General features: G+C 37.8%; 1 protein-coding gene across 1 annotated transcript in view; it reads left to right on the top strand.

The window, feature by feature from the left end:
- Positions 1–23031, top strand: part of MSH3 (mutS homolog 3) — a gene marked incomplete at its 3' end in the record, with an annotated part of 123288 nt that overhangs the window by 87283 nt on the left and 12974 nt on the right. The window contains exons 19-20 of the mRNA XM_080362192.1: positions 2295–2409; positions 5661–5818. Of these exons, the coding sequence (XP_080218318.1) occupies positions 2295–2409; positions 5661–5818 (273 nt within the window). The remainder of the gene's footprint in view (positions 1–2294; positions 2410–5660; positions 5819–23031) is intronic.

Here is a 23031-nt window from a genome sequence, read left to right as displayed (position 1 = left end):
CACTGAATTTTAAAGAGTGGCTTAGAGCTTATAAACTGGCAGGACAGAGACTTCTCAGTGAAATTTCAGCTGTGGGGAAAGTGTCAATAATTAATTTTGGAGGGCTACTGAAGGAAAGATGCGACTTTCATATTAACTGTTTGAAGTATTTCAGAGGAATGTTTTTTGATCGAGGATTGTTTCGTATCACCCTACCTGAGGCATGTAAATGAGTGAAGTCAGGAGCACAGATGCTTCATGCAGTTGTTGGAGGGGGGTGGGTACCTCTCTCTGCTTCAGGGTGTGTCAGGACCTCTCTGCTGGGAGACTCATCCTTTACACAGTCAGTGATGTACAACACCACGGCTCTCCGGCAGCCAAGTGAGATACCTGAAGATGATGATGTAGGTGGCCCAGAGATAATCATCTGATGTTTGAGTATCCACTCTGCAGGTTGTGAATTTGTTTAAGGAATGCTGCTGAAAAGGTAGCGCATGACTAAAGGACATTCAGAGCAATTGACTATATTTTTTTCCTCTCTTACTGCTTCACACATCATTGTCTGATTGTGTTAACATGGGGCAGGGAAGACCTTTTGAATTACTGTGACCAAGGCCCTACTTTTGCATGCCCCATTGTATGAATCCAGAACAGGTAGTCAGCAAGGCTCATGACATCCTGAAACCACATCCTGTCTCACGGTTACGTGGAAGGAGGTTCAAGCAGTTTAAAAAGGGAATTCTTCCCAAAGATGAGGGCAGAATTATAAAATGATAAATGGATCATTTAGCTGTCGTCTCCCTCTCGTGAATGTAAAGTGGAGAGGTACAAGAGGAAGCACTTCTAGGTACATGCTCCTCCCTTTAAGACCATCACATTACAGCTGCAAGCAACTTAGCACCCAGCAAGTGGAGGGTGGCATTTCCTTTCTTTGTCCCCATGGTCTAAAAGTCTGTCTGTATTGGTTTCATCTCAGCTATACAACTGCTGGAAATATCTCTTTATGCTAAAAAAGCCACACCATTGTCAGTTTGCACCTATTTCCACAGGGCTTTGTGTTCCAAATATGCTATTGATTTTACCTCCGTTTTCCTTTCAAATTGCATCATCATTCTTTAGTCCAAGATAAATCACACTCCTCACATCTTGACTTTCATCTAAAGTCTACTCAAAGTGTTAGTTAATTTCCAGTCAAACAATTCTGTGGCTTTGTTCCAGTATTCTCTTTTCTCAGCTGCTGCCACTTTCCTAAGTAACTGCTCTTATATCAAAGTGATTGTACGTCTGGTGTACAAAAATGTTACTGAGACATGAAACCACATTTACTGCTCCACTGAATGCTGTACTTCAGTTTACAATGAAAAAGTAAATCTAGATTGCAGAGAATAAAAAGGAATCATGGTCATAATTCACTTGGAACATGATGCTTTTGCATTTTTTATTCTGTGAAAAATGCACAGTTCTTGGAGCTTTTCAGACATGGAGATATGTAACGTAGAATTAGACCTATTACTAGACATGTAGACAATTTTGTGTTATAGCTAAGGTGGAAACATTTGAGACAAAACTTCTTTTTACATGGTTCAGAGACTAGAGAAAGAGGAAATAGTATCGATCTGGTTTGCATATTAATTTCTGAAAAGGTATTGTCATTTCACCATTTCAACTTGGATAGTAAGCTATTTCTTAGACAGTTATTGTTTGATGACTTACACGTGTTTGGGAGTTGCTGTCAGATTATGAGAGCTGCTGATGTTTGTAGGAGAGTTACAGCTCTGTCATACTGTAGTCTTTGGTTTGTATCATTTAATGTGTTATCAGTCACAATATACATAGTTGGACAATTGTCTTTACTGCTCACACTCCATTTAGGACTTAACATGGTAACAGCCTGGACCAATTCACCAGCAAGATCATAAAATGTATCTGCAAAAGGTGGCACTTTGCAGAAATTGGTGCAGCAGTGAGAAGGAAGCAGATTGTACTCCAGCTCAGGGGTTTTGCGATTGCTTGTTAATTTTTTAGCCCTTATTAGTTTTCTAGAATATACATAAATGACTCAAACACTCCTTAGGTAATGAAAAAATGAAGAAAATATTCTAAAAATTCTTTATTCAATCTGCTAATATTTTTTTAATAAATGAATGAAACTGATGAAGTCTTCAGAAATATTTTGTAGCAATAATTAATTTTTGTCATTCGTAATTTTCATGAAAATCTGCATCATGGATGACTGTCCTGCAGTCTTTAGTTACAGTAGTTCTAGATAATCAGTTACAATAAGCACTGAAATTAATGTCTCTTCCTTTTTGCAGACCAACCGTGCAAGATAATCGGCAAGAAATAATTATAAAAAATGGGAGGCACCCTGTGATCGATGTACTACTGGAAGAACAGGATCAGTATGTTCCAAATACCACTAACCTTTCAGTAAGTACTGAGTTAGTGCCTGAGCTTCAAAAACATTCAAGGAAAGGAATCTGAAATTAGATTATCACCCAGTAAGTTAAAATAAATTATTAAAAACAACTGCCTGCTTGGTTGCATTTCAGAGCAATATTGATAGACATGACCACATCTGTTTTGTCCATTTTCTGATATCTTGCAGCCAGACACTCTCTTTACAACCTCCTTCAGTCTTAATGACATAAAGAAACATGGTCTCAAAATTAGGAAATTGAAAGCTTTAAATAGTTGGTTTTGAAAAACAAGTGAATAATGACAGGTTTTTTAACAGTGTCATCAGAAGGTGTCTGCGTTTTGTCATAACTTTATCTCAAATTTGTGGAGTTTTTTAATATACAAAATAGCAAGTGCTTAAGTTGCTCTGTAACATGTAACAGGCTCAGTTTTCCAAATTAATCCTAAAATAGATCAGATTTTTGGGGGGAGACATTTCTGTACTATGTGTTTTCTGTTCTTTCTGGAAGTAAAATATTATTTTCATACAGTCTTTCTTAATCTGACAAAGGAGACTTGTAGCTCTGAGTCTTCACTACATAGTATCAAGTACACACTGCGTGTGCTGCTCGTTACTTGTAGGAAGTTTTTCATATCCACATATAATAAAGATCCCACCCTGCAAGGTGTAGCTTGCAAGCTGTATGTTACTCGTAAGTATCCCCCTGGCTGCTGTTTTCTGCAGTAAAGAATGATGCTGGGAAATAATGAGACTATTACTTGCTCGGTATTGCTGTTGGTAGCTCAAAAAAAGTGGCAGGGCTACTTCTTAGTATTTTCTACGCAATGCTGCCTAAGTTGTATGACCTAAATTACCTAAAGTTGCTATAAATATGCAATTAGCATAGGTAGGAGACAGCGTATCTTATTTCACACATTTGTTTTTGATAAGCATATTTTAGGTTTTTATTTACTCTTTCCCTGAGAAACTAAAATCTTTTCAATTAAACACTTTTTTGACATTGTTTGGTAAAATATTTACCTTTCTTTATATTTTTAAAATACTACGTGTCTGTTCTTAATATAAAAAGTATGCTTGCCACTTAACTCTGAATATGTAACTGTGTTTTTGTGTAGTAAATATAGAAAAGGTATATGTCCATGCGGAGCATTCTGTGATAAACACCATTCAATTTTTATGTATTTCTCAGAAAATATTTTTAAATGCTGTTCTATATTGAACAGTGATAATGGTATTGTGCAGTAGTTCATGTCATATTTTCAAACTTATTTGTCAACAGGTGACAGATGGCATTTACAGAAAATTCAGCATTTCATTCAGTAATTGTCATGCACTTTCCTCTGTTAGTCTCATTTTTATGTTGTCTTTCTACATATTGAATATTACAAAGTTGAGTGATTGTGGTACAGTCACATTTACCTCTACTGTTGGTTTGACTTCTCTCTTTTTTGAGAAAGGTGGGTGGGAACTCAGTTTATTAAAAAGCCTCTAGTGTTAAACTGATGTATTTGAATCAGCAGGAAAATGCATCTCCTGTCATGTTTTCAGTTGAAATGTTGTCAAATATCTAACTTTAGGAAACGCTTTCTTGCAGTGCCCTGAAATAAGTATCTTGTTTTTCCATTCCCCCTCTCCTCCCAAAATATTAATGGATTCTTTTAGTACTTTTAACTTCAGCCATAAATACCAACAAGATGTTAGATTATGGTCGCATGCAGTTGTAATGGCAGATGGGTTTTCTGGTGTGATGCTACAGCAGATGTTCTTTCCGAAAGCTGGCTTTGCAAACCAGCCACCAGACTCACAGCATGGTTGGAGGGACCCTGGAGAGATACCAAACACATGCAAGAAATTTGTGGATTTTAACAGATGAGCTCTCTCTGGTTTTAAGTATCTGTAAATTCTGTTGTGTTAAGCCAAATGGTTATGACTTTTGCTCCCATATAGTCATATGCATTTTATTACATCCATCATTTATACCTGATAATGGCATTTTCGCCTTTTTACTTTATTATGACTTGCTTTTGGAGGGGCTTTTTTCCACAAAAACTAAACAGATATTTATGTGTAATAAATACTGATTGCATGTGTCTTCCGTAGATCTGGATTGTGATGTGACAGTCCTATCTTAATATTATTTGCCTCCTTATTAATCAAATGAAAGCCTGATTAAAAAAACAAATCTGTAAAGATTGTGAGGTTTATTCTGTGGAGACTTTTTTGTTGTTGTCACAGTGCCTGATTGGTTCCAAGTTTCCTAAGTACCGTGGCTAATGTTCATTTTGCACATCTGGTCCTTTCTTTGCATGCCTCTCCCATGGGACAATGGAATATACTGACTTTTGCCTAGCTCATCAGTTGCTGGATTTCATTGTATGTACTCAGTGGAAGGGAAAAGCGTAGTTGTCTAAAGTCCTTGCATAACTTAATTTCCTAGTCTTGATTCAGGCTATGAGAAAGCATTATGGATTTATTGATGAGTTTTAATTTTGCATTAGCAATTGTCTTGCAGCAGAGAAAGACAGCTTTATTCTGGAGCTGTAGGCATGTTGCAGCACCATAGGGAGTCTTATAGCTGAGACGGGCTCTTGCATCTGATTTCATTTTCTGTAGTATTTCGGTGTTTAGATACACTGATCAATCTGAGATTGGATGCAGTCTGCTTACAGTATCTGTGTTGCAGTCAAGTATTGCCAAACTCGGCAGTTTTCTGATTTCTTGTAGCCAGTCTGAATTTGCTTATGTTAAGGCAAGTTATGAATGGGTGTAAAATCTAGGTCAGATCCTTTTCTGCCAGGTCTTTTCCCCATTTAGCAATGAGAACTCTAACTGGAAAGGAATCCAGAGCACAGGCAAATTAGCACAGCACTGGCTGTGCTCAAAGCTGGTGAGTTTAACTCTTTTTCCAAAGAAAATTGCACAGGAAGTTATTGGAGTGCTTTCTGGGCTCCTTCATGGACAAAAGGAAGGTTTTCTCTCACTCTGTCCATTTTGCTCCAGCGTAATGAAAGTTCATCGTGATGCTTGCTTCTCACCAGCCTAGAGAGGTCTTAGGAAGATTTATCCATCCGAGACATCATAATATTTTGAGAAGTGCATGCAATGAACTCCAAGAATGAAGGAAGCTGTTCATGTACAAACAGAATATTTAATCCTGAGGGCTTTCCTATGTCCCTCTAAGCACATATATACCACCAGAATTTCTTATAAAAGCACCATGTGCAGGACAATATATTTGATTTATGTTTTATCATTACAGGGAGATGGTGAAAGGGTCATGATAATAACTGGACCCAACATGGGAGGAAAGAGCTCCTATATAAAGCAAGTTGCATTGATCACGGTCATGGCACAGATTGGTTCTTATGTTCCCGCAGAGGAGTCGACAATTGGTGTCGTGGATGGTATTTTTACCAGGTAATCTTTCAAAACTTGCTGTATGTTTATGAAAATGTTATTGTGGCAGGGTGCATATGTGTGTATAACAAAGTATAATTTCATTTTTCATTTAGAAATTTAGAATTGATATGTGACATTTCCATTTTTAATTTTAAATACATGCATTGGTTGTTAGGTTTTGATTCTGGTTTTCTGGTAGCTGTAGTACTTGTTTTGGAATCTTTGAATCTTTACAGAATGTTAGGGATTGGAAGGGACCTCGAAAGATCATCTAGTTAAGAATGTTAATGTGTCTGCCTTGATTAAGATCTAGATATCTAACTTCATCTGCCTAAATGGACATCCCAGCCAAATTTATTGTGCTGGGTGATAGCCAGATTATGCTTCCCCTGAAATGAATACTGTCGCCTCTGAAAATTGGGTCACACTTTCTGCTGTGCAGCACAGTTGTACATACTCAAAATATGTGAGACTGAGAATTCGGGACTGCTTATATTGTACGCTTATTATCCCTCCTGTACTATCAGTCTTGATGTCTTTGAAAGAATGAATAGTGGCAGTTCATTTCACTCAGCATGCCTCAGTCTCATTTTTAACATAGTGCTGAGTAATTTTAAAAGATTATCAGTACAGTCGAAACTTTTGTATTTTATAATGTAATAGTTCTGAGGATTATCCAGCATTTTTCCCCTTTTTCTTTAATCTGTTTTTTAAACAGCAAAAATTCTATGTTACTGATGGTATTTGAGATGGATAATAATTTAAGGTTATAAGTTTCACAACAATTATGTATCTGTAGTAGAATTATCTCTCCTGATATTCTAGTTCTGTGTAGCAGAGTGCACTTCAGCATTAACTTTTTAAGAGAATCTGAGATACTGCTTGTCTGGGATTGCTTCATCATATAAAGATGTTGTGTTATACCTCACTGTGTCATTACAAAGAGGAATGGAATCGTGCTTTGATGCATTTCAGTGCTAAGCAGTTGAACAAATTACAAGACATTTTATATTATCTTTCAAAACTTAAATGGAGCTGATAATTCAAAGTGATTACCTTTTTCCCTACCTTGTGTTGAAAGTAATTGACTAGTTGATGGGATGGGAATTTCTGGAGGGGACACGGAGATACACAAGATCTGATTTACCTCACAGAAAAAAGAATACAATGTTAATAACAATTCGAAGATTATTTTTGTCTTCCTCTGTGTTTTGTAGGTGAACTTAGAGTACTTGTGCTCACACTGGCTTAATTTCTAACTATATATGCATATTTCTATTACTGTTAGGCTTAGCGTCCCCTTTCCTCTACTTTTATTTGAGTGTCATTGCAACAGGATTATTTCTGCAGAAAACTTAGGAAATGTGACACAGTCCCTGGAAGTGTCATTTTGTGCCCATGGGAAAGTGAACAAATTGGTCTTTGTCCTCTACAATGTGAAAACCTTGAAATGAACATATATGAGTTCCACCTGTTCCCCAGTGCGTTTCTCTGATTCCATAGCTTTTCTCTACATTACAGGTATTTTTTCACATGTGTTCTCATAAGTTAGTGTGGTTGAAGGTAAAACTTATGCTTTTAGATTTCAAGCCAAGCGCAGCTAGAGTGTGTTATGGGCTGTGAGGTTTCAGACCATTTAATTTGGAGCCCAGTCAGATTCTAACAGAGGGGATTGATTTTTTTTTTTCCTGTCTAAATTAGCTTTGGAAGCTCAGCTGGATATGCTATTGTTCATTTAATGTGAAATGTGTCAAACACCAGGTGAATATACTAAGGAATTCCTTAAATTCTTGTTGTTGCATTGACAATTAATTGGCTCAATATTAATCAAGAAGAAATTGAAAATATATTCTTGAGATAGGAATACTCATGCATTAGTTAGAAGGTTAACAGGAAGCAGAAAAGCTGAGTCTATTGCATTCTTTCAGAAATCCAGAGTGGCCACTTCCACTTGTAAAAGATTATCAGTGGAACTGCTTGTTTGTGCATCTGTTTAAACTTCTCTCTTCTGTGTAGCATAATTTGAGGGAATTGATTGTGCTGTTGGGACAGACATCACCCATTTGCGATGTGCTTCAAGGTATTAGATCTTGACCCAGTTGTAGCTCTCCTTCTAGTACAAACATTTAGGAGAACACTTGCATCATGATTTTGCCTCAGACTGTGGCATATGGGACTTTCCTTGCTCTACATGCCCAACTAATGGCATATGAGCTCCCAAGCAGGTGAGTTGGCAGTGCTCTTTTCTGTCCTACTGTATTTGATTGTCAGTAGCCACAAGGTGGGCTTTAGTGCCCACTCTGGTCGTTGGCTAACTCCTGCTTTGTTTTCACCTTCTCCAAATCATGAACTTTACCCTCTACATTGAGAAAAGGAGTTACTGACCAGATTTTGCAGCTTAGAGTCACAAGGTGTGCAAAAACTGTCCAGAAAGTAGGCACTTCTATATTGATTTGTTTGGCTGTTTTGGGTTGTTCATTTTGTTGTTGATGTTTTGTTTTGTTTTGTTTTCCCAGAGATCTGGGAAAGGTCTTAAAGTATGAAAAGTCTGTCAGGCCAGGTTAATGTGTTATATTCAGGGTATTTTTTCGCCCTAGGAAGTTTTCCTTGTAATAGTTCTAAATGCCTGGTTGGAGAAGAGAAACAGTCAATTCAGCTGCCACATGTTAATATCCCACAGTGTTTCTTTAATGCTCTTGTCTGGCTGAAGATACATTTCTAAAGCCTCCGTCTTTGCCAAGAACTCTCCTCTGGTAGGGAATGAGTTTGAAGACATCAGATTTTTTTCTTTACTCACCCCCATTTTGCTTTTTTTGTTTGTTTTCGTCTTCTGTGTTTTGTTTTGGCGGTTGCTCTTGTGTAGTTGGAGTTGTGGTTTTTTTTAAACATGTTTTTTGTTTGTTTGTGGGGTTGTTTGTTTGTTAGCTCTTTTTTTTTTTTTTTTAATAGGATAACAACTATGCAAACTTCTTTTCTACTCAGCCACCCCAGGCCACAAATGTCTTGCTGGAAAATGGGATTTTTTTCTTGATAGCTTTGGTATGTTTTAATCTTTTAAAAACATTCCATGGCAAGATGTCAGCTTCCAAGTTATTCTCATTACTGCCATGGTGTGTTGTTTTCTAGATGCTGCTATTAGCGTAGCACCCTGCTGTGAGTGATGCTTTACAGGCTGACTCTATGAGGAGTTCTGTGCATCAGGAGCACCAACAGTTCTGCTGTTTGCTAATTTTTTTAGTGTCGGTGCTTTATACTGCAGTCTCTTTTTGTTTGTAGACTGCATCTTCGAAGTGTGAATTTATATAGGTTTAAGAGATTAACATTCATCTAGGATTTGTATCTTGTGTTCTAAGTAGGGTTTCCATGGAAATCGAAGGGTTGCTACTATGGTTATTCCTTTGGATATATTTAGTATTTGTGTATTATAGCTCCTCTAAATTGACTTTAAATACTGCATCATGTTAAGCATTTTTAAAGATGCAAAAGGAATTTTATTGCTTACAGGTACAGTGAAAATAAGAATGATTCATCTTTATTATTGGTTGTATATACATAATATAGTGCTAAGACTAGTCCAAACATTTCAGAGTAGTGTTGATAATTTCATCCTAAAGAGGGGGAAAGGGAGAGAATCTTCTACTGTGTAATGCCCCTAAGCCCAGATTATGTGCCGTTACAAGTCTGTAAATACAAAACTTGCTGGGGGAGGGAGGACAGAGTAATTGCCTATGATACCCTGCTTGTGTTACTTACTTCTTTAGGAAGTAGCTCTGAGTGCTCCTATGGACTCTCCCAAATAATACCTTATATCCATTCAGTGTCTGAATGGACACCAGTGACAAGTGATGTCCCTCAGGGGTCCGTACTGCAACCAGTACTGTTCAGTATCTTCATCAGTGACATAGACAGTGCGATCAAGTGCACCCTCAGCAGTTTTGCAGATGACACCAAGCTGAGTGGTGCAGTTGACACGCCTGAGGGACAGGATGCCATCCAGAGAGACCTGGACAAGCTGGGTCCATGTGAACTTCATGAGGTTCCACAAGGCCAAGTGCAAGGACCTACACCTGGATCAGGGCAACCCCCAGTATCAATCCAGGCTGGAGATGAAGAGATTGAGAGCAGCCCTGCCCAGAAGGACTTGGGGGTACTGGGGGATGAGAGATTGGGCATGAGCCGGCAATGTGCACTTGCAGCCCAGAAGGCCAATTGTATCTTGGGCTGCATCAAAAGGAGAACATGGCCAGCAGGTGGAGGGAGATGATTCTGCCCCTCTGCTCCGCTCTGGTGAGACCCCACCTGGAGTCCTGTGTCCAGCTCTGGGTCCTCAGCACAGGACACACATGGACCTGTTGGAGAGGGGCCAGAGGAGCCACAGGAATGATCAGAGGCTGGAACAGCTCTGCTGGGAGGACAGACTGAGAGAGTTGGGGTGTTCAGCCTGGAGAAGGCTCCAGGGAGACCTTACTGCAGCCTTTCAGTACTTAGAAGGGGCCGATGAGAAAGATGGGGGCAGACTTTTCAGCAGGGGCTGTTGTGATAGGACAAGGGGTGATGGTTTTTAAACTAAAGAAGGGAGACTCAGGCTGGACATGAGGAACAAATTTTTTACATTGAGGGTGGTGCAACACTGTCCCAGGTTGGCCGAACCATCCCTGGAGACATCCTAGGCCAGGCTGGACGGGGCTCTGAGCAACCTAAGCTGGTGAAGATGTTCCTGCTCATGGCATGGGTGACACTGGATGAGCTTGGAAGGTCCCTTCCAACCTAAAGTATTCTATGAATCTACAATTATGTGTAAAAACAACTTTACTATTTCCATTGCTATGCTTTGTTCCTAATCTTGGGAAGGGGTTTGTGAAGTAAGTAAAAAGTTTGGTACATGATTAGGTGTCTCCAGCTTCATAACAGTAGACTAAAAAGATGGTAAATCTTTCTCCATTTTTGTGTATTTTTAATTAAAGCTGTTTCTATATTATATTTTTAAGTGTTTGTATAAATTTCTCACTTGAAATTCAATGTTCATTTTTTTTGTCAATCAGTGTATGTGTATACCATTGTTGTACAAAAAAGTTCCTACTTTTCAGATTGTATTCTGTACCCATTACTTAAGGGATATCTATGTAGAATGGAGGGAATACGCAATACTCGGAGGATGTTTTTGGTTGATTCTTTTTTCCCAGTAAGGGATTATGTGTTCAGACAACCTTTGCTTAAAGAATTTAACTTAATCAATGTCATTATACTTAATAATTTTAAAGGAGTTTTGGAAAGGTCAGTGCACAATCTATTTTGATTTCTAATGGGGTTTGTTTCTCTGATGTTTGGAAATTCCCATCCAGGTTTCTCCTTGCAATAAATGGATTCAATTTTTGCTTTAAATTAACCTTCAGTTTGTGTTAGTTCTTCTAGGATGGTTATTCAGACATTTAAATTAATATAATGTTTCTATGTGTGCTTATGTAGAAAGACATAGGAAGTGTGGACACACATGTATGGAGTAACTAATGAAAGAAATTCTGTTGACCTAGTCATGCGTTCAGAGATGATGTTTAGTTGCTGAAGAAAGATGACCTTTAAAGAGGTCCCGTTACAATCAATCATTTATATGATTTCTTACAGCTTGAAGCTTCAGCCTTCTTCCTGTAGGTCACCAGTAGCTCTTTATGAAGGTCAGTTTTCAAAATTGAGAGAGAATGTTGTAACGGTTTGAAGGTAAAGTATATTCAAATAAACAAGCTAATTAATAGTTCAAATAACCAAATGCCTTGTATTCAAGATTTTATGAATTAATTTATGGAAATCACAAGCTACCATTAGAAAGAATACCGTGAAGAAGACCAACTCCTACCAACTGCAGGTGACAGTAAAGAGACAAGAATTTCCTTTGTAGAGCTCCCTGCCTGTTTTCTTGTGTTGAAATAAGAGCTCTTTCACTTGTTCAATGATCAGACCTTACTATGCACAGTCACACTATGGTGATATACATCTTCCAGTGAGGTTTTATACTATCAGCCAAACTGGACATGCTATTAGAGGTGCAGCTTCACTTGTCTAAGCTAATATGATGCACTGTGCTTCAACCGCATTTGAAAACTGCCTCTTGTAGGTTGTGCCACGTGCTTAAATGTTAAAGGAATAAATAGAAGCATCAGTAAGATGCATGTAGATTGTCTGCTTGTGCACTTTGTCAAAAGACTTATCTTGCTGTTTACAGATTCTCAGCTTGTTTTTAATCCTCATGATGGCAAAGATGTAGAGTCTAAATTGTCTGAGAAGGTATATTAAGAAAACAGAGGGATGGAGAAGGTTGGCAATATGGGTTAACAGGTGGTAGTGGTAGCTTGCCTAGGTAAGCAGCAGATTAATTCTTTTGATTTATGTAAGACATACAGTTGCCTGCACATCAAGGCAATTGTCGTGGTATAGTCTCTGTGCATCACATGATCTGTATTTAGGTGTACGAAACTTTGTCCTACATTTTATCCTTGTAACAGATGATTTAAATGTATTTTTAACATGTTGCTGAGTCTATAGTTAGGAGATACTCAGTTCAGATTCCACTGTGTTTCTCAAAACGTTGTGACAACAGATGGTAGTTCCTCACCTTGACTAGGGAGAAACATACAGGGTCTTTCAGATACACATGGCCACAAGTGTAATCCTGGATCTGTCTGTTCCAGGGTTCAAGTTACGTAGCTGTTTTGGTATTTTCTAGTCTGTCTGTCTTCCTTGTATAATGATTTTGAACACTGAACTAAAACTAGAGTGCAAAAATATTAAAGTAGCTGATGCTTACATGTCTGTATGAGATGACAAAGATGCAGAGTTGTATAAATTAGGCCTCTGACTTCAAGCTGTTGCCATCATGCAATGACCTGATACTTCTGACTGATTCAGCAGAAGCTGTGTCCTGCTGAGGTATTTGCGTGTGTCCCTGGCATGCATGTGGTCTGCTTGCATCCCCAGCTGTGGAAAACAAAAGAGGTTCAGGCTGTGCTTCTTGGAGCTGTCTTTGAAGGCAGTCTTCAGACCCCCGTGCAGAGACCTACCTCATTGCCCTTCATACATGGGAAACTCCATTCAGATTTTGTGAACTGTGGGTCTATAAGGAGTGGAAAGAGGCAGAGGAAAGAAAAGGATGTTTTCTACATTGCTCAAGAACTGCCAGCCTTCTCCAACACTGAAATAATGAGGGAGTTTCATCCTACTCACCACTGGCCTTGGTTGGGTCATTTTATTTCAAGTCCAGCTGCCAATATCCAGTTCCAGCCGCATACCTTGCCAAGGAGTTGAAGGCACAACAATGCTGCTGAGAGACTTGCCAACTGACAGTGACCTCTGACTGTTGAAAATTGCATTTGAGGACCTACCCATGTGAATGTCAGCTATGTCCTCACAGCTGCTGAATGTGGTGACAGTGTTTGGGGGACTCTACTCACCACCTCACCTGCCCAGTCTTTCTAGAGTCTAGCTAAACATCTGTGAAACAGCTGTTATCTACCCTTGAAAAGATGTCCCAAGTGCGTGTGTTGCTCAGTTTGCTACAGAAGTGTCGGTGAGAAAGATACTACCAATCAGTCCCAGACCAGCACATCGCTCCAGCTGGCTTTTTTATCCCTGTTGAGCCTGCTTTCTTGTGACATAGTGCCACTTTGTCTTAGAAGCACCCTAGCAGCACACACCAGATAATCCTTTCTCTTCTAAGTGACAGAATAGGTGCAAGGAAAGCAAGCTCGTTCCATCTTCTTGTTCTTTGAACAAAGTCAACATGCATGTTTTCAACCTTTTGCACAAGTCAGCCAGTCAACTTACGTTATGTTTTCCATTTTAAAGAAGAAATGGCATTATTTATGGGTATGCCTGGCTTAACATGGTGACACGGATGAGATTAAGTATCTTTTTGTCTGTAGGAAGCTGCTTTAAAGGCCAAGACACTTCATTACAGGGTCCATCTAAGTGGGTAACTCAGTGCGTCATGCTGTTCTGCCAGCTGGTGGCTGTACTCCCCTTGCTACCTGTCAGCCCTTGCTCTGCTACTGCTCAAGTGGCATCTTCAACTAATCATGAAATCCGCAAAGCTGAGATGTGACCCATTCTGCTTAAATTTGTGAGTGGTACATGCTCACATGGGAGAAAATTTGATGTTATGTTGAAAAAAGCAGCATTTGAATGCCTGTGTGACTGATGTGACTGGCACTCCTCATTTCCATCATCCTGTGATCAGAAGGACCCATGTCAGTCATGTGCAATTCATTCCACAAAGATGGAAGAAGAAAGAGCACTTAATGCATCCCAAAATGACTTCTTTTGTATGAGTTACTACAGCCGTCATGGAACCTCTCACACATGTTATTTCTCTGCCTTGATTGTTGTCCCCTAAAAGAGAATTTGTGGGCCAGAAAATACAGGAATATTTATGCCTGTGTCTCTGTAGGCTTGTGCCAAAATGCAGGACACGTGGAGCCCTTGGCTTGTTTCCCATAACACCTGCAAGGACTGCAAGTATCTCTGTTTCTGTAGGGTGTGTGCTAGAGGTTGTTTCCTATTGATGTACACTACTTTGTACACTACTTTTTGTTGTTGTTGTTGTTTTGTTCTCCTTGTGATAGAAAGATCTCATATTGTCAATGGCATGATCATCAGCTGAAGAGCACAAACTTGAGATGTAGAGGACTCAGGAGCATGTGCATATTGTGGTTTTTCTGTCAAGTCTTCCTACTGCACAAGTGGAGCATGGCTTTTCCTCTGCCATGGTGAAAAAACAATCAGCAGTCAGCTTCTGACCGGTATATTGCTCTCCTGTGTAGGAGAAGTGCAAGTTTATTCCACCTACAGCTGTGTATTACAGAGGCAGGACTGTGACTAGGTGTAGCAGATGCTTATGTTTGATACAAGGGTCCTTTAGACACAGCTGAAGTTGTTTTAAGATCCCTAATGCTTACCTTGTTTTGGCATGGTCTAGAAGATAAGAGGTGATAATCTGGAAAGAATTTCTGTTAAAGCTTAGAGGACAGTTTAGGGATGAAGGACTAAAGCTGAAAAAAAACCAAGAAACTCAGCCTTTATTAATCCATGTTTCGTTAAAGGTTGTACATCATATAGGCCTTAGTGCTTTATTCTGTATGTTTTATTTGAAATGTCTGTTTGTCTGATCTCTAAATGGCGGAACTGAATTTCAAAAGAGTTGGGTCTTACAATTAGATGTATTTTGGATGTTACCACCCTCCATACTTTCAACAGCTATTTAATTCTGACAACTTGACAAACTCATTGCTGTTTTGTCAAGAGTGTGCACAGCTGGAAGAAACTAGTAGACAAACTTCACTATTTTATCTCCACTATTTTATCTCCACTATTTTATCCTCACTATTTTTTTTATCTCCACTATTTTGCCTTCACTATTTTATCTTTTTTAAACTGGATGAAATGTGCGTATTTATGGCATCATTATGAATTTTATTTTGATTAAAAATTGATAGAAAGCAAATATTGTGTTAACACCTGCAAACATCAGTTTTGATTTTTTTTTCTTTTCTTCATTCTGTCACCATCATTAAAATTTGAAAGCTGTTTAAAATTGCATTATTTACTTTTACAGATAAAATGTTCCAAAGCTTGTTGAAATATATTTTATAAGAAATCTTGGGAAAATCAGAAAGAACACCATGGAGTGGTATGTGAAACAGGTAAAAGAGAATGTTTCAAACAGAATAGAAATTGGGTAAAATATGTTTTCCGAGTGCTTCTCACAATAAATTGAAATTTGAGGTAAATCACTTAAGAATAATAAAAAAATAATAATAGTGCTCAGAAATATTAATGGAAATGAATGTTCCATTGATCTAACTGTTGGTGGTAAAAAACTTCCCAGCTTTTTGTAACTAGGCAAATAGTTTTGCACTTAATTTCATTCTAGTTTCAGCAGTTGATCAGTAGAAGAGAGCTGTGTGGAAGCAGGACAGAGGGAGAAAAATTTTACATTAAAAATAATAAGTAAGTAACAAGTTCCATTATTTCAAAACTTCTGTAGAAATTGTGCTATTTGCACAGCAATAAGTGAACTAAGGTAGAAAAACAGCACAGTTTGTGGCATGAATGCAGCTTGTTACACTCTTTGTTACTTTTGCATTGCTTGGTTCACGAATGAACTGTATTTGAAAAGAGAATCCCCACAAACTCACTTGCTTGAAAATGGTTTAGAAACGTTCTTCATTAGAAGTCTCTTACTACATAGTGATTAAAAAATGGACATCGAAGCTAGTCTGTGTATTTGGCCTTGATTGCTGAGGGGACACCATGCTGACATTTTAAAATGGTTACTAGTGTGCAGGGGAGACTTGCAGAGCTTTTGTATAATAAAATGAGCCTGTCCCATCTTATTGTTAGTCCTTTGTTCTATGAGTGGAGTGTGACAGTATTGCTTTTCACCCCCTGAGGGGGTCTACACTGACTTTGTTTTGTAATAGATCTTAAAATATACTATATTTGGAAATACACATGAGAGATTACATAAGCAGGACTTTTTTTTTTTTTTTGCAGTCTACCGAAAAATCTTTCTCTGAAGTTATTGCATCATTTCTATGCCTTTTTTGGAATTCTTGTACTAGCCACAACCTCCAAAACTAGTCAGATTGTTGGGCTGGACTGGCATAGGTTTTGTGTGTTCACATACTAAGCAATAATAAGTTGTTGTCCTTTATGACAAACTCTTCAGTATTATTCCAGAACAGCATATAGCATCTTATTTATATCAAAAGACCAGTTACCAAGCTAAAACATTCCTTGCTTCCATTTATTGCTTTATTAAGCTTTATTGATTTCTTTGAGGCTTACAGGGTAGGATTATGAAGATTAGTCTTCCTGTCTGCCCTAGAAATATCAGTTATATCATGAACCCTGGCACAAAGTTTCAGCTTGTCAGCTTCTTTTTACCTTCATCATAAAAGTCTAGGCTATCATAAAAGTCTAGGCTTCTGGTCTTGAGGTGACAGCGGTGTTTGGCAGAGCAGTCTGCAGCCGTCCTTTGTAATACGGAACTGATCAGGAGATTGAGTGCTGAATAGAAGCCGTGCAGGAGTTTATCTCAGCAGAGCAACTTGTTTGTACGTTACCTATTTTTAGCCAGAACTTTGGTTGATGCTTTATTAGATTTTTTAATTATTGTTTTTAGTTATTTACACCTGGAAATAAATGTTTACATTTAAAGTCATTCAGATTTTCCTTTGGAAAAAACCCAACAAACCCTATATTCTCTCAATTTGCTTGTGCAATTAGCCTCCAAATGATGGAAGAAACAAAGATACTTTTCCAAGTCTTTGTTCATTCTGTATATATATATGTAGTAAGGCTTACTGGTTTTGCCATACACATTAATTAATGTCTTGTGCAGAAAAGTAGGGAACCATTCATACGAAGCAATCCCAAGTGACTGGCAAGTCCACACGAGAATTTTATATAATGATGTACTAAACAAGTATTGTTTGTATTGCTCTGGAAAGCAACAGTGACAGTCAGATAAGCAGAACTTGTTAGTCATCAAGAACCCAAAAGTAATTTTGAAAAATGCAATTTCTTTATGGCACACTAATTTGTTTCAGTTTGTTCTTGCTTAATTGTATCTGTGTTTATTGCCAAAATAACAAAAATTACTTAAGCCTTTCATTTACGCTTACAGTTATATAATTACACCTCTGAGGTAAACTATTCCCAGCTTTCAGGGTAAAAAAAAGAGTGGTGTATTATGTTGATTGCACCTATTTTTTTATCACATGGAGATGTTATTTTTGAAAAATAAAAGAATAAGTAGAAGTTGTAGTTAGTGGTGTTAAATTGAAAATTATTTTGTTCTGTTTTCCTAGAAAAGTTATGTGTTGAACATATCACAGTACATTTGAACTGTAACTGTTTCTGACAGTGTTCTGTAGCTCTGCAGAAATAAATTAAGCTATGCTGTAGACATTTGTAGCTAATTTAGTTTTGTGTCTTTATTCATTTCATACTAACATGAATCTGCAGTGTTAGGTTTACATCTCATATACATGTAATATAATATTAAATAAACAGTCCTTGGTTTAAATACATGGCATTTGATAAAATCTGTGAACAAAACTGTTTTGTTTACAGGGGTTTAAATCGGGCTTGAAAATTAATTTAAGTCTATAAAAGACAGTTACTTGTATGTACAGTGAGATTTATGAAACAATTTCTACTGCAGTATTCCTGATAGGGGTTGAAAGACTTTCCCTATAATGGTGTAGGGGAGTGCAGGGAGGGTTGAAATTTGAAATTTGCCTGTGAAGCTGAACAGCTATTTTACAGTAAAGTTGAAACTCTTACATCGAATGGTGGTATTTACCTTTCTAGAATTCTTCCATGCTATGATTTAACCTAGCTGCGACTTGAATTGGATTTGCTGTAGCGTTCACAGGTTTAAAGGGGAAAAGTTCACTTGTGCTGAATGCTTCAGCTATTGTCCCTAGTCTGTTGCTATAGTTTCCTCTCTTTAATCCTCCTTTGGCCTTAATCCTTCAGCTACATATGCACATTAACTTAATTACCTTGAGTTCCCTCGCTGGAATCTGAGAGTAGTTAAGTGTAGACCTGTGCATATTTTAGGGCTAGGGTTTTGTCTTGTTTTTTTTCAGCTTCTTCAAGCTGGTATTGATGTGCCTAATTTGCCTATCTGCACTTATAGTTCATCCTTCGGCAAAGTGATTGTATTCTTAATCTGTTCTTTCTCTTGACCATCAGTAACACTTGTACTGTCTTAATGGTTTCCTGCAGAGAAATCAGGGTAAAAGCATGTGTTTGGAGCATCAGCTGCTTAATGGAGCTGTGATAAACTTCTCCATCTGTAATACTATTTGCCTTCTGGTATGCACTGCCTGCGCTAGCACATCTCTCAGTCAGAAGGACAAGCTGCAATAGAAACCTCAGTTTGGTACCTGTGTACAGGAACAAATCGCAGCTTTCTCACTGAGGGTAAGAAAAACAAATGCCTAATTCTGAGTTTGAGTAAATGTAAAAGCTGATGGACCTGTGGAAAGCAATCCATTGGTACATCAGATGTAAAATCCTTTGCATGTTTGAATGCAGAATTTAAGCTGTTGCTGTCGTGTCCGGATTGTGCTGCTGGACACCCCCAGCCCTTGTGTCCTGACAGCCAGCTGCTGTGGGCTCTGAGTGATGTGGCATGGAGAAAGTAGAACTTACACTTGAGCAGGTCCAGTTTTAAAATATAATGGAAAATTTTAGAATTAACCAGATATCTGCTGGATTCTTTCACCAGTGAGTGTATATTTTCTCCAGGCAGCATAACAAGTATTTTTAAAAAGTTTTCTTACTGAGGGTATCATTGCTGAACTTCAGTAAAGAACTTTCGCAGGTATTCTTCACAGGTGATGTAACATAAGTTTTTGGAAGAGCAGCTGAATTCTGTTGCCTTACAAAGCTTTAGGAATGAGAGGATATTAGTAACTTCTTGTCACTCAGTGACTGTATTGACTAGACTGGTATTTTATCTTCTGAACTCAGTCCTACCTGTTCTGTCAATTGAGGTGAAGCTTTTAAAATATCGAATGTTCACTGCAATCCATGGATGCTTTTCTTGCCTCTGGCTTTCAGAAAAAAAAAATCAATGAAATTCACATCTCGAAAGCTAATCGTGTTAGATACATTTCTTTTATTATACTGGGGTAGTCATGTGTGCAGCATGCCTGTGTTGGCAAGGTCTATGAGGTAATGAGGATTTAAGTGATTACTTGTTCTGGCTGTTTCAATTACTTAGTAATATAGAAAAGGGGGGGGAAAAAGTAAAAAACACTATGAAACTGAGTATTAAAATTGCTTTGGATTTGTTTTTCTTTCCAGGATAATGCAAAGTACGTATCCCTAGTGGTCTTAGGTTTTACTTGTTTCATTAATTTCTCAGTGACTGAGAATATTGTATGTCTACAATAATTTACAAAATAAAAATGTATTTTACAATAAATGTGTAATGCATTCTGTCAGGCTTTTCAACAACTGTTATTCTAAATCTGGTAACAAACCATTGGTATTTCTTCATTTAAAATTTGCAAGTAAGCAGCTGTAGAAATGGTTGAGCACATGTGTGCTTGTTGACTGTAAATAGGTTAGTATCATGAGCATCCTCTGATTTCCTGTCATTGTCGTGTAATTTTGCACACATTTACTTCTTAGAAGTTGTCCATGAATAATGAAAAAAAAACCCAAACCTATCCTGATAACAGTGCTTTCTGTCATACTTTGGATAAGAGTTATTTTAAAAATTCTGTAATTGCAGTTTCTGTAAATTATTTTTCTTATTGTCAGTTTTTGGTTTGAATCAGTAAGAGCTTGATGGAAATGAAGTAGATGATTTACCAGTACTCTGTGGGGGAGTGTGAAGCATTAGTTTCTTGCCAGTGAACTGCTATAAATTTGCAGATGCTATCTTCTAAAGAATTACTTGATAAATTCTCATTGTATGTGGAAAGTAGCCAACAGTTACAATATCCAAATTGAGCTACTTGTGTATAATACTAACAATCTCATTAGCAGTTTGAGTGTTTCCAAAATACATAGGGTTTCAAATCACTTTTGTGTGCAAAAATGAACAATTGTTCTGGTTAAAGGTGTTGAGTTTCTTGGGACTGCAGGAGAGGACATGCAGTAGTCAGCCTGCCAGTCCTCCCTTTGGGATGCTTGTTTTCATTTTCTTGGCAGACGAGTTTGCACACTGCTTTTGATTTTTAACCTGTGAAGTCTCCATAAGTACTGTGTGCTAGGTGCCTAATAGACAATCAATAACCCAGTTCGATGGGAGAAGACTTATGCAGGTCTTGAAATGCAATTGCACTTGAGTTGTTCCATTCACATTTGGATCAATATTAAGTTTTTCCGTTCTCATAAACATCATGTTCAGTTAATACTGACATTTTGCAGCCATTCATTTTCTGCAAAGACCAATAAGACTTCAGCTGGGAAGAGTATTTTCTGCCAAAAAATAAGCGGATACAGACCAGTTGTTGTGCGATCTTATAAAAAAATATTAACTATATAGTGATAATCAAAAACATGTTGTAGAGAACAGTCCCATGCAAGAAAATAAACTATAAGGCAAGAATCCATCTAATCCTTTCTTTCTGTAAAGTACTTATTTTAAGTTTAATAACTCCTGTTCAAATACAGTGATCTCTGAAGTGACATTTTGAAGGGGTTTGTGTGAGAGGGAGTGAGTGGAGCTGTAAAGTCACGTTATGAATTTATTTTATTTGTGTTTTTCTCCATGTTCTCTTTGAATCATGGAAGGAATGTCTTTGGTGGTGGTGTTGAGAGAGCGGTATTCTACAACTTGCATTGAAGGTATTCTCAGAGGAAAGAGTAATTTTATTTTAATGTGAATTGTTCTTGATGGATAAATAGTTCGACCATGAGTACATTCTGATATTAAGTCAGGCTTAATTCTAACCCCTGGGAAGACAAACCATACCTGGAAACCTCAATGCCTTCTCTTAAACTGCAAAGGCAGTGTGTAGAGACTATACTAATCAGGTTTATTCCACAACAGGCACTAGGTTTCATTTCTCCAGTAAGTATTTTAGATGAACTTTTAAAATCAAGTGCATCTTTCTAAAATCACGGTGGAAAATCTGAAATTTCATCTAAGGTTTTTTTTCAGCAAGAAACATTTTATGAACTAGGAATTAAAAAGTAGCATTGGAATGTTGACACCTGTATGAGAATAAGGCTTTAGGGAATGGTTTTGCAGTCTTGTTTTCTAGAATTCATTCAGTTTTATGTAGTTGGTTTCTGTGACCTCTGGGAGCTCTTGGGCTGCTTGGTCATTTTCACAGGCAGTGTGAGGGATTCACACTAACATAAAGGAATAATAAAATACCTGAGCTCCACACAGTGCTCTTAATTTTATAACCAAAACAACTAACAGCATGTTGGATAACTTCTTTCGAAAGACAGCGTGGAGAAACCCTTAACTAGAAGCTTCTGGATTTCAGGTTCATTTTTCTGCTCGGCGAAATCCTTTTTTTTCACTGCCTTCTGTCACACTAGGGCAATTTCTGTTTTAACCTATATGTTGTCACTTTCACCCATGGCCTGCTAGCATAGGACAGTTGCAGTTCTCTGGGGGCCACTCTGCTCCACTCCAAAACAATATCTTGTGTTATTCTATTGTTTTCATACCACTGTTGGTCATCAAGTCTGCAAGTCTGTCCCCTTCTTCAGGACACTTGGGTTTTTTGAGACCAGTATTAACAGGATGCTGAGAGAAGGAACTCCAAGAAGACCTCTGTGACTTCAATTTCAATTTTCTCCTTCCATACATATTTTTCATGAAGAGCTCTCAAAGCCCACAGGTGTGTCTAGCTGATCAAAAGCTTGAAAGCACCAGGCCTTGAGGTGACTTTCAGCACCACACATTTTAGCAATATTAGTTTGCGCCTGTTGAGAATAAGTTTATATGGCTAACAACTACATAAAAATTCTTGAGGTGCAAGGAAAGAAGTTATACTATTTAATTCCTGTGTTTTTTGACTGATATCATAGCTTGTATAATTAAAAAAAAAAAAGATCCCAACATTTATAGAGCCTCATAGGACAAAATATCTTAGGATATCTTCCCAGGATGAAGAGCACTTGCATTAGAAAAGGTCAGTACTGTGCCCATTTATTGACTCTGGAAAGCAGATTAAAAAACCAAACAAACAGCAACAACAAAACACATTTGATTGCACCTACAGCAGAATAAGGAAATCTGTGTCTTTTTTTCTAAGGGGTCACATAGAGGTTAAGCGTATAGTGCTAGCTGATTTACATAAAGCTAGCTGCTGCTGCATAATTTCGAACTTATCCTTCAAAAATTAATTTATGAAAACATTGCTTCCCTGTTTCCCTGTGGTTTTTTTTTCCAAGTCTATAGACAAGAATCTTTACCACTTGAAACCTAGCACTGAAAAGAGATGTGTCCTCCTTTTTTTTTTTTCTTTACATAATAGATGTGTTGAACATTATAAGATGAAGAGCTTTTAATTTTATGAAATTTGGTTAGCTGTCAAAGAGACATTATAACAAGTGGTTTCCAGCCAAATTGCATTTGCTGAGGAGTGATGGATCTCTTGCCAGCACTAAAGAGGCGCTCTTCACATTGGATGTCTGCACGCTCCTCATGGGCAGAATGCAGTAGTCTTTCTGAATGTAGACATTAGAAATTC

This window comes from Nesoenas mayeri (genome assembly GCF_963082525.1).
Source record: "Nesoenas mayeri genome assembly, chromosome: Z".
Taxonomy (NCBI): Eukaryota; Metazoa; Chordata; class Aves; order Columbiformes; family Columbidae; genus Nesoenas; species Nesoenas mayeri.
The sequence above is the reverse complement of the archived record's forward strand: the minus strand, read 5'-3'. Positions and strand labels throughout refer to the sequence as shown.